Raw genomic sequence first — 12,849 nt, 5'->3', positions numbered from 1 at the left:
GGGCAGCACGGTGGCGCAACTGGTAGAGCTGCTGCCTCTCAGCGAACAGGTCCCTGGTTCAAACCCCGGTCCTGGGGCCTTTCTGGGTGGAGTTTGCATGTTCTCTCCGTGCATGCGTGGGTTTTCTCCGGGTACTCCGGTTTCCTCCCACAGACCAAAAACATGCATGTTAGGCTGATTGGTAACTCTAAATTGTCCCTAGGTGTGAGTGAGAGAGTGAATGGTTGTTTGTCTCATTTGTCTCTATGTGGCCCTGTGATGGACTTGCGACCCGTCCAGGGTGTACCCCGCCCCTCGCACAGTGATTGCTGGACATGGGCACCAGCGACCCCCGTGACCCAAAACGGAAGAAGCGGGTAAAGATAATGGATGGATGGATTAAAAGCATCTAAAAGAAAAAAAGTAAATAGAAGAAATGATATAAAAATGAAACAAAAAACAGAAACGGAAACCTAACTCGATGTACCTTTTCCTAAACCTGAACTTCTGACCTCTGACCCTAAACCAAACCCAACACTAAACCTAACTCAGACTGCTACACCTTACCCAGAGCCCTGACCCTAAACTTAACCCAGGACCCCTTTCTCTAAACTTACTGGTAACTCTCTGACCTTTGTCTTTAAACCAATAACCAAACCCTGACCATAACCCCACCCTTTGACCCTGAACTTAACCCCAACTGCCAAGTCTAAACTCAGACCCTGACAGGAACCCTGGGCCTATCATCCACATAATACTCTCTACCCAAAACCCTTGATGGAGTGAGGGCATAGCTGGAGGCCTGGGTGGGGGGATGGGGTTTGTGTAGGTGAGTCAGCTCAATGATGGACTCTCTAGTCTCCATTGCCTTTGGTGATTTTGTTGGATCTGGTGAGGTAGCGTCTGAGGCTTATGTCTTGGATAGCGCAAAGGGAAGTCTTAAAGATCTTCTCTGCTGTTCTCGCTACTCTCCTCAGATCCTTGCAGTCTGCAGCTGAGCAGCTTCCTCCCCAGACAGAGATGCAGCTGGTCATGAGGTCATGATGCTCTCAATGGTCACTCTGAAAAAGGTGGTGAGGACAGAGGGCTGGGGGTGGGATCTTTTTATCTTGCAGTGAAAATAAGGTTTGTAGGTTCAATCATCCAGATAGATAACAACAAAAAAGGTTTGATCATTTCATCTGGACCAGTTTCATGCAAACACTGCTGGACTCTCTTCATTAGGGACCCCGACAGCTGATCCATTATGTGCATCCCCAGGAACCTGGTGCTCTCCACCACCTCCACCGCTGTGTTGCATATGACCGTTGACATGCGATATGGCTTTGTTTTTCTCTAGTCAACAATAAGCTCTTTTGTTTGGTTGACATTCAGGACCAGATTATTTTTCCTACACTAGTTCACAAGGTGTATCTCCTCTTCCCAGTATGCCAGGTTGTTGTTGCTGATCAGGTCCACGACTGTTGTATCATCTGCATACTTAATGATGTGGTTGGTCTCAGACCTGACAACACAGTTGTGAGTCACCAGGGTGAAGAGAAGAGGGCTCAGCACACAGCCCTGAGGGAGCCCTTGATCAAGTGGGTAACAGAGGTGTTCCTTCCCACATGCATTATGATGAATATGTTTGTGATTACTTTTTTCTATTTATGAATTTACTAAAGTTTTGAAATTATACTTCTGAGTTAGCAATGGCTTGCTAAGGTCAATTAATGGTTGTGGCCCATTATATTTATTTATTTTGAATTGAATTGATTTTTTTAAAGCTATTTTCCTGTAGATGTAAATCAAATTATTTATTTATTTATTTATTTATTTTCAAAATGCATCCAGTGGTTCAGGAGACATTTTTCTAACAGACAAAAGAACACACACACATACCCACACACACTCAGACGTCGATTTCAACTCAGCACGTCTGTCGGCTGCCGCTGGATGTTAGAGTTGTGTTGCTATGACTACCAAAAGGGGACACACAGGAAGAGGGGTTAGCGTAGAGGAGGAGGAGGCGGCGGGGAGAGGAAAGTGGTCCGAGATTTAGAAAGAGAAACAGGCTTGCAGAGTTGCCAGCGTTTTGACAGCACCAAGCGACTAAAAGCCATAGCTGGGCCAACACGAGCTGTCGCTGAGAGAGGGAGTCTCCACAAACCTGCTAACGAGGGGCATCAAAAGGAGTCCGAACATTATCAGACAGCTGTTTGTTGGGTAAGTGATGCTCATGTGGATGTGTTAAAGCTTTTGTTTTTAAATGTTTATCAGCTAGAGAGGGATGATAGAAAGGCTATATTCACACAATTAGTCTTATTTCAGTTCCTGTTTCCCTCTTTGTGCATTGGCATGTTTTTGAAAAGCACAGTTTCCACCACTAAAACACTGTCCACATAGGTTTCGATGAAGTTAGATGTTGTATTGATGTGTTTTATTATAGAAACCAAAGAGTGCCATGCATATTTAAAGTGGCCTACCTGAGCTTTCACTTTCAGCTTCATATTTAGAGGCCAAGTTAAGTTCAAAAGAATAAAATAAACCGAGACAGGCTCAGAGAGGGTAGACTGACAGATATATTCAAATGAGGCAAACACTTGCATGGCTGTGTGTATGTGTGTGTGTGTGTGTGTGAGGGGGTGTTAAAGCACACTTCATTGACTGTTTGACTGTGTGGGTGTGCACTCGCTTTGCTTTTATTTCCGTTGTGTGTGTATATGCGTATATGTGTGTGTGTGGCTTTGTCTCTCTTGCAGTGCAGTAATGATATTTATTGCAATCTTTGCAGCAGGAGAGGGGGAGGGGTGTGATCGAGTACAAAGCTTCATGTGGCTTTTTTTCTACTACTTCCTATCATTTTCTGTGCGTGTGTACATGTGAGAAAGAGTGCGTATGTGTGCGTGTGAACTGCCAGCAGTGGTTACACATCTAACTTCTAGTTTGCTGTCAGGTGCGTTTTAATAAGCTGCCACTTGTTCAGTTTGGACTCTCGCTCAGGTCTGATGAGTACCTTGTCCACCAGCTTGGAGATGCAAACATCCAGTCTCACTTCCCAGTTCATCGTGGGGCCCCAGGCTAAGATACCTGGTCGGAGGAGAGGGCGGCCTCCTATTCGTAAGCTGGAGTTCCAGGGCGACTTTAATGATACTTTGTCCGCCCTCAAGGTCCCAAAGAAGAGAGGAAGGAAACCTGGCTTTAAGGTAAGTCAGAGTTTAATTTTAGTTATCAAAAGTTTTTTTTTTTTAATGAGAGGCAAGTGAAAGAAGCACAGCAGCAGTTGTTAGCCTGTTGGTTTTGAATAAATTTAAAGAAAAGTTCAATTTAAAGTTTTTATTCTTGCTAATTGTTTTTAAAGTAACTGTTTTTGGTTGTTCAGGCTCTGATTTGTCAACCGAGTTCTTTTTATAGAGAAAACATAAGAAAACTTGGACTTATGATGTAAAAAAAAATATGTTGTTGCTTTCTTAAGCACAGAATGTAAAACAGTTATTTTATAAAAACTATGTTTTTGGATCATTTTAGGCAAGAAAATATAGCACTGTGAATTTAAATCCCACGACCTTTTACTGACACTAGTAAAAAAATTAAAAATTTAAGTAGCATAAATATTAGCACAAATAGTGCTATTACTATTTAATTTTACAGTTTTATAGCTCATTGTGTTTGAAATATGTATAATGATTGATATTTACTTGTTGTCTGAATGCTTTTTGAATGATAATTTGTGGTGCTGAGTGTCAGCAGTTAGTGACAGAAATGAATTTACTTTACAATATTGTCTCCATGGATATATTTTAGCAGGACTAACAACTTTGAGGCAATTAAAATTTGACTGAATAGGCTTTAGCGTAATGTAGGTGGGCTTAGACCTCCCCACACCCCCACCTTAGCTATGCCCCTGCTAATAATACTTTAGTATTTCTAGTACATCAGAATTTTATGCTCCTAAAATATTTTTTTTATTAATGACAGATAATTGCTTTTGTCTCAGTCATATTTGCACACCTTTACACTTTTTTAACCTAAACTTCTATATTATGGAGGGTGGAATGATGCATTTATTTATTTAATTTTGTCACATCCCACCCTCCATACTGTGTACACTATGATTGAGTTGATTTCTACCCATCCACCACTTCGCTTTACGTTGTGTGTGTTTGTCACGATGTGTAGCTGAAGCCCAGGATAGTGAGGCCCCCACTCGGTCTCTCTGCTCCCAGCAGCACCCCAGAACCTGAAATGGGCTCCATCCCACAGGACGCAGCTATTGTCCCACACTCTGCCACACCACAAGTCCCGACAGGTAACTTAGAGTTAATTTAACCTTCATGAACAAGTATTTTAAGTCAGTGAGATGGTCCTAAATTTAACAGTTTTGACTGGAGGAGTAGGAAAACAACAGAAGAGAGACGACAGTTGAGAAGCAGAAAGGTTAGTTTTGGTTACAGCCATGCATAAATTAAACTTTTATTGTGAAGAGGTTGTTGGCAAAGTTGTAATGTAATTTATACTCTTCTTTTTTCTTTTTCTATATCATCTTTTTTTATCCTGTTTTCTTCGTCTGATTGAGGCTAAAATACATGCATCTGTCTGTTAGCGAGCACCATCTGTCTGCTTTGATCTCCAAATATGTGAGAGTCTGACTGCATAGGGAATGTGCACGTTATATATAGAAAAAACATGTCTGTTTACTGTGCATGTTTCCATGCTTTAAAGGGAGAAGTACACATCTCCAGCCACAATCACATGTTTGATATGCTTATTTAATCCTCCCCTCCTGTTTTTATTGACGCCAAAGAAAATCATATTTCAAATTATTTCACAAAAAAAAAGAACAAATTGATTTATTTTTGCAGCTATCATGTCTCTCCTTTTGTTCCTTATTTTACCCACAGGGCTTGTCTTGTTCCAAATAATCAAATACTTTAAGATTGCCCTGAGTGTACTTAGCATTGAAGTAGGGGTCTCGTGTGTCAAGGACCAGACGTTGTTTTTTTTGTTGTTCTGAACCGTGATAAGTGTTTGATGTTGAAGCACAGACGCTCACAAAAAAAAGCACACACACACAAATCAGTGTGCTCCCCGTGGTGCCGCCCAGACAGATATGTAAATCATTGCTTTGGGGAAGTGGAGAAGCATTTCAACATGGTTCCTGTATTTTTGGCAACAATTTTTGGGCTGCAGCCAAAGCAACATGCATTCCTCTTTCATATGTTACTCTTAGATGGTGCAACGATAAATATAAAGCTGTGTTATTATCTGTCATTCTGGATGCAATGACATACATTTGATTCACGCCTGAGCACGCCATCATAATAAATTAGAAAAACCTCTGACGAGACTTTTCATTTTATAAATCTGTCATTAAGCAAATCCATAACTGCCTGGCTTCAGCCAAACAAGGAGGGGTCTGCGTTATTGACAAGCTGAAAACTGGGTGGCACAAATGGGAACAGATTCAGGGGGATTTCTTTGCTATCATTGATTTTATATCTGCTTGTATTTAAAAGAGCTGGGGGAAATGAATCTGTTGTCTAAAACTGTAAAGGGAAAAAACAAATTCACTCAGACAGGACTCCTTGCTGAAGTTCAATCCCCCATTTAGTCTTCAAAGATGTTATGTGTTAATAATAAGTTGCATAGATTTTGCACCTCGTTTCCAGTTTGGAATCAATCTACAACCAGTTTATCAGCTTGTGGAAACTTCAGTTCAACACAGCAGCACTTTAAACAACAATTAAACAGTTAATCAACAAATGAACAGTTAAGCAACAATTTCAAAAAAATTAAGATGGTAATTCATGAGCAAGCTGTATGGACCAATCCAAATTATTTCAAGCTGATAATAAAACATATTTATATTAAAAGTTGGAAATCAGCTGAATTAATAACTAGAAGTCCATTGATTAGGGCCTTTAGAAATCAGGGCAGTTATTTGTTTTTCTTTTTGACATGAAAATAGAAGTTTAATATTTATACGCATCACAATCTTCTAGTTTTTGAAAAGAAAAGATTTCTTGTAATTTGACGCTTTAATCCTGAGGCCCTATCAGTACCTGTATTACGTTTCATTAAAGCCTCGCTTTTAATGCAGTTTGATGCGTAAAGTTATTCATAGTGTTTTTATTTTGAACCAATTAACCACTTCAGTCTTGGAAAGATAAGAGTTAAGGTCTTACTATTTTCCTGGGAAATCCAACACTGTTGTTTTAAAGTTGGTTCATGTTCAGATGAACTTAGTTTGTGGTCTGCTGGTGTTTACTACAAAATGCATACTTCTCAGTAGAAGCCTTGTGTCTGGCGTAACACCACTCTATGCCCACACCTGTGCTTGCCTTTTAATTAGCTTATTAATCATTATTTCTGATGCCAATTACTTTATTAAGATTAACAATCAGCCCAATAATCTGGCCAATTCTACCTCCACTAACAACCACTGTGACACTTCAAAGCCATATCCAGATTTTTAACTTTAAAGGACTCAGAAAATGAAAAGAAACCCAGTGGATGTTTAAATAACTGTTGATGCTTGTTAACAATATTGTTTAGTGTGGTAAAACTGACATGTCAGCTGAGTAGCACTCAGCTGATGTCATTCCATGCTTAAGTTAACTCAAGTTCAAGTTGAAGTCAAGTTTATAGTCATTCTCATCACATGTGGTGGAACGAAATTATGTACACAGGGTCCCAGTTACATCCAACAGTAGCAAAAATATAAAATGTAAAAAGAAACAGTAAATAAGAATATACGGTAAACGGTACGCTAAAAGATCTGTACTCTAAACACTAATAATGTAAAATAATACAGCGTAACAACAGCAGCCTGAACATGAGTCTGTGGTGAGCAGAATGAATGAATACAGCAGCATGAGATAATCAGCAGCATAAGATCAGCAGCATGGATAATCAGCAGCACAGATAAGTTGCACATCACCAATCTAAGTACAATACAGTGATTTGTTTTTTGCTTACAGTAATTATCCTGGTTAGGGATTTATGAGTCAATGTTATGTTAATACACTGTACTTAGGAATCTTGCCTGCTCCAAGGCTGGTTTTGGTCTACAGAAACCCAACTCACCAACCTGCATCTTATTGGATACAGTTTGTAGAACGGTTCTCCTTTACAATATCCCTGCCCAAGTCTCTTCTGCACAACCACATACTAAATATATCTGCTCACTGCAAGAAGGTCTAACATGAAAAATATTAATTATTAGTAATATAATTCATAATACTGTATATTTAACAGGGTGCTGGAATGTGACTAGAGATCAGGGTCAATAATTAACTTCAGTATTTGGCTCTATGATGTTTACTTTGCTTATTTAAAGTAAATTCTGTTCCTTGGCACTGAAAATTGGGTTTTTGTTCCTGTAAAGACTTTTTTTTGTCCTTTTGCCACTTTATTTCTATCAATATCAATATGTTTTTTTATGTTTAAATGAAGCAAATGTAAATGTAAAAGCTGACAATAGATTTATTTTTGCATAATGCGTTTAAAAATCTTCTCACAGCAGACACAATGTTGCCTGATGAGTTCACGTGTGAGCTTCCTGTGGACTTCAAGCGTTACGCCATAGATGCCAGTGACGCCGCCTTCAACATCATGACATCACAATACCACACCAAGCAGTCCTACGGTTACCGCGGCAGCAGTTGCTCTACTCCCATAGGTGTGCTCAGACAAATGTCGAGCCCAGCGAGCTTCCAGGACGGGAACAGAAACAGTGAGTCAGTTTTGTCATGGTTTCATACAAATCAAAGATGATAATTACAGAAAATGAACAGATTCAAGGTAAAAACGATGCATTCTTCCATGCAGCCTGCAGCCTGATGCCCGACACCAGAGAGAGCAAGCGTCTCTCTGGTAAACATCCCTCCAGCTGGGGTGTAGAGGATGTGGTTTGGTTCATCAAAGAGGCTGACCCCCAAGCCCTGGGGCCCCATGCTGAGGCTTTCAGAAAACATGTGAGTTCACACTCTCAGTACTGAGCTTCCACAGACTGGTACAGAAATATGAAGTGTCTTAGAGCAGACGAAAGTGTGCTTTAGTTGTAGGTGGGTGAAACCTGAAGGAATAAAATAGAAAAGCTCAGTATATCCAGCACCAGATTCCATCCATCTATCCATTACCATTAGCAGCTTCTTCCAGTGCAGGGCTCACTGGTGCCCATATCAGTCAGTGTGCGAGTGGTGGGGACAATCTGGACAGGTCACAAGTCCATCACAGGGACACATAGAGACAGACGAGACAACCATTCTCTCTCACTCACACCTAGGGACAATTTAGTTACCATTCAGCTTAACATGCATGTTTTTGGTCTGTGGGAGGAAACACACACATGCACAGACAGAACACGCAAACTCCACCCAGAAAGTTCACCCGTCCGGGATTCAATCCAGCAACCTTTTCGCTGAGAGGCAGCAGCTCTACCAACTTAGACACCATGTCACCCTCACCAGATTCCCTGTGGTCCTGAATATAAATGACTACAAATAAATCCAAGCTTAGACTTACTAAAGATATTTTAAGGTGTCTGGACGTCTGCCCCAAAGCATCAAACCTCTAAACTCTTCTTGAACCACTCTGCCACCTTCTCCCCAGGCAGCAATAAATATTTGAAATGTTCCAGCTAAAAGATATGAGCCAAACAACTGAGTTCAATGTTGCCCATCAATGAAAATTGAAGGCAGTTGACAAGTGATTAACCTTTGAAGTCAATCAATTTCAAGATGGCAGCCTGAGCCATCTGACCTTCAAAGCATAAAAATACCTAAACTCAATCTGCAATTTTACATTCATTCATTCAACCTTTATTTATACAAGTTAATCTCATTGAGCCTCGGGGACTCATTTATAAGAGAGACCTGAATTTTAACAAAGAGTGATGACGACAATGACAACGACATCAATAAACAATCATAAAGGATGTATACAAATTTTTTTTTAGCCCAACAGCAACCCACCACATTGTGTAAAACAGAGGCCGTTTTTAAAGAGCGTAAAGATACATTTATTATGGCATTACACATAAACAACAGCAAAATTATGCTAAACACTTTGTATAACACACTTTTAAGCTCTGATTAAAAATATACATTTTGCATATGTAACAAATATGTAAATCATATTTTTTTCCATTGAGCTCAGTATTGGTTTGTGAGTAGCCTCTGAGTGTGTCATCTCGTAATATTTGATGAGATTTCACGTTTTATCAATACTGTCCTTTCGCAGCATACCATGATTTTAAATCAATACTTAGATGTGAAAGACAACAATGTTCAGTCAGGTCGTCTGGGCAGTTTCTTTTTTTGCTGAGACGTTTTGTCCTTCATCCAAAGGACTTCTTCAGTCTGAGGAGACACAAACAAACGAGTCCTACAAGCACCAGCTCCCATAGTGGGAAAAAAATAAAATAGTTTGCTGGTGATAAGATGGTTTCTGGGGCCCGCCCTCTCCTCTGTCATGGCTGCCTTAGAGCAGTTGATGGGGGAAAGGGCGGGCCCCAGAAACCATCTTTTCACCAGCAAACTGTTGTTTTTTTCCCCCACTGTGGGAGTGGACTGAAGAAGTCCTTTGGATGAAGGACGAAACGTCTCAGCAAAAAACGAAACCATCCATATGACCTGACTTAACTTTGTTGAATTTGTACCTGGATTACTGAGCATGAACTTTGGTGATGTGAAAGATAATGGCTAAAACGTGTTCCTTCAAAGAATGCTATGTCTTTTAATTTTCTTTTGTCGTTTTAAACCTTTTATTGCACATTATGTAACTCTTATTATGTATGCGTTGTGCTTCAGGAAATAGACGGAGACGCCTTGCTGTTGCTGAAAAGTGAGATGATGATGAAGTACCTGGGACTGAAGCTGGGACCTGCGCTCAAACTCTGCTACCACATCGACAGACTCAGACAGAATCGGTCGTGATGTCAGAAACTGAACTTTCATGCTGTTTTCATTCAAACCTACTCAACACAGTCCACGCTCGGTGGCACTCACTGTATCTCAACCACATTTTGTTGGATGATTTGACATTTTTTATGTACACGTAAAGATTTTTACAGCTGAAGCTGATATTTCATTTTCACCTTCATTCGTCAGGATTTGTTTTTCCACAGAAGGCAGCTACTGTTTGAAACATCCCCTATCAGCAGCAATAAATAAAGCAGACCACATTTGTAGCCACAAAAAGTTCATTGGTGCTTTATTTATCTATCACATTTATAATTCTGCAGGTTTTTTTTTCTGCTGCTTGTTTTAAAACAAGGTTTTCCTATAGACTTTGATGCTTTTATACACTATACTATGCATGTTTTAGACGTTCCTCTGCTCCAGTGCACGTGATTTAAATCAATGGATGATTAGCACGTTTCTGCAGAAAAAAAAAAGATAAAATAACCATTGAATCAGATGTGTTGAAGCAGGAAAACAATAAAACATGCAGGAGAGAGGCCTTCGAAGACCAGGATTGGACAACCGTGCTGCACATCATCGGGCTTTAAAGGCATCACTCTTAAAAGCTACGCTGATGTGTGAAAAGCCGTAAAATATGATTCATCAGTTCCTTTGAAAACAATGTTAACATTTGATGACCACAGGCCGCAGCTCAGCACAATAGTTCAACAATGAGATGCAGTGTCAGTCAGAGGCGCCGGCAGACGCAAACAGGAAGGAGAAACGACAGATAAGCTCGCCGCTTTGCAAAGATCAGATTCACTGTACAAATGAAACTCGCACTGGATGATGCTCTTTAACAGCTGCTGTCATGACAGCGCCACTTAAAAGGATAGACCAGATGTGCTGACGTGGACGTTCTGTGGACAAGTTTAATATTTTACTTGTTGTAGCTTGATCCTTAATCAATCTGTTTGGAGAAACAAACGTTGAATTCTTACCAGACTCATGAGCTGACAGCTTGTCGAGACGAAAGCAGGAAGTGCTGTTTTAATGTCAATCACACGTTTCCTGGTGGTTCATGCTGCTTTTAAAATTGTATTTATTTATTTTGCATTACACAGTTTTTCCTGCTTAGATACAGCTTTTGGAAGTGTTTTAGGCTGTGCCAAAGGTGCCACACATACAGTAGCTGCTGCTGCTGTTTGCATTGGCAAATGACAATATACCGTATTTTCCGCCGTACACGTCGCTCCGCCCTATAAGTTGCATCAGTCCAAATATGTCTCATAAAGTGGAAAAATCCATAAATATGTCACTTCGCCGTATACGTCTCGTCTATTATGTGTCACCGCTGACGCGTCACGTTTGTTACGCTTCACTGCTGACAACCCAGAAATGTGGGCCGATGTTGTGCCAAAAATCGATGGGCTTCCAAATGGCGGCCACGGGAGTGTGCACAGGAAGACTTTAAAAAGTATTTAACAAGATTAACACTTAAAACCAATTATTTGTTTGATCGAAATTATAGCAAAGGTGTGTCTCAGTTGAACTTTTACTTAATGAATGCAATTTAATGGTCAAATTAGCTGCATTTTGCGGGGGCTGTGCAGCTGGTTTGACTTGCTCCAAGCAGCGAGCAGAATTAAGGTGGGGGGAACTGGGGCAAGCTGATTGTGTCATTAATAGCTGGTGAAGATTCTCAGTCATCCAGGACATGGTAAATTCAAAAAATTTCAAGACAAAAAAAAAAAAAAGTAAAGTATAGTGAATAAAGTCCAACTGTTTTTGTATTGAACTTTTTTGAATTTGTCATTATAGCCACGTTTACATTATACAATGGCAACTACTACTCTTCTGCCATCTAGTGGCTGAAAATGGTATTGTTCAGTTTTTTTCAGTCAGAATGAATGAAAATGGTCATATCGCAGCCAAAAATTGGTTTATAAATATAGGGAAAAATCCAAAAATATGTCACTTCGGCCTATAAGTTGCAGGGCGTGTAAATTATCCCCCAAAAAAGTGACTTATAGGCCGAAAAATACGGTAATCCTAAACAATCGTGTAATCTGAAATTAACATTTAAAATTGCACTTGCATGAACTGCTGTAAAGCGTGATTGGAGTTAAAATGGCAGAAACCTTTTTTAATTTGAGCTTCTCTTTTCAAACCCTATTTCTCCAAACTGAGGTTGTTCAAAGACTGATCCACAACAGGTAAGATATTATTTGGTCATAACCTCACTTAGACACCTTCACACTTAATCACGACCTCTTTATGTCCTTCAGAATTTCCACAACCAATCAGAATGTGGCTGGATTGTGACAAATCAGAAAAATCTTCCCCATTGCGGTCCAACATGATGCTGATCCTTCTAGCAAGGTCGTTGTCCAGCATGAAGGTTAAAAGATTAAAATGATAAGAACTATCCTGTTAGTGTAGTCTAATCAGTATCTTCTCCAACACTTATTCACTTGTCTCGTTTTAACAGTTTACAGCACACCATACCTCTTTTTATACCATTTTGAACATAAAGGTCTCTGCTAAAGCAATATTTCATGGCAGCAGATGAATTCTTGCAATAACCTAAAGGTGATGCAGCCTTATGATGCTCTACAGGCAACACTGTGTTAAACTTAATTATTGTTCACCATCATTATAGGTCAAACTTTCGCTTAAACCCAAACTATTCTTTCAAACTTGATGTTTAATCATGCTATTTTTTATATAATACAAGGAAACATCCAGGAGGGACAGAATGTGTATTTGTGTTTTTCTGTAGTGTTAAACCCATAGAAGCTTTGTGCACATGTATAAGGACACACACTTGAAAACAAACCATTGATTCTCACAGCAACACAACATGAATATTTCAGAATATGGATCTTACAAATGTTTGGTAAATCTCTTTTTGTGGTTATTTTACATCTTCTGATGGTTGCTTTTGGTCTCATTTTGGTCATTTTGTATATCTTTGTGATTACTT

General features: G+C 39.7%; 1 protein-coding gene across 1 annotated transcript; it reads left to right on the top strand.

The window, feature by feature from the left end:
* Positions 1–2,951: 2,951 nt before the first annotated feature.
* On the top strand, positions 2,952–10,193 carry LOC119418147 (sex comb on midleg-like protein 4). Its single transcript, XM_037685400.1, has 5 exons — positions 2,952–3,164; positions 4,138–4,267; positions 7,481–7,693; positions 7,789–7,934; positions 9,771–10,193. The coding sequence occupies exons 1-5, from the start codon at positions 2,967–2,969 to the stop codon at positions 9,894–9,896; spliced, it is 813 nt and encodes a 270-aa protein (XP_037541328.1). The 5' UTR covers positions 2,952–2,966; the 3' UTR covers positions 9,897–10,193.
* Positions 10,194–12,849: the final 2,656 nt, after the last annotated feature.

This window comes from Nematolebias whitei, chromosome 12, assembly GCF_014905685.2.
Source record: "Nematolebias whitei isolate Nwh7 chromosome 12, NemWhi1, whole genome shotgun sequence".
Lineage (NCBI taxonomy): Eukaryota > Metazoa > Chordata > Actinopteri > Cyprinodontiformes > Rivulidae > Nematolebias > Nematolebias whitei.
This window is presented reverse-complemented; position numbering and strand designations above follow the sequence as displayed.

Bases quoted from the DNA above. Each gene is read 5' to 3' on its own strand.
- LOC119418147 (XM_037685400.1), top strand. From the start codon at position 2,967: ATGAGTACCTTGTCCACCAGCTTGGAGATGCAAACATCCAGTCTCACT. The intron at 7,694-7,788 runs GTGAGTCAGTTT...TCTTCCATGCAG, and splicing joins CCAGGACGGGAACAGAAACA to CCTGCAGCCTGATGCCCGAC. The intron at 7,935-9,770 runs GTGAGTTCACAC...GTTGTGCTTCAG, and splicing joins CTGAGGCTTTCAGAAAACAT to GAAATAGACGGAGACGCCTT.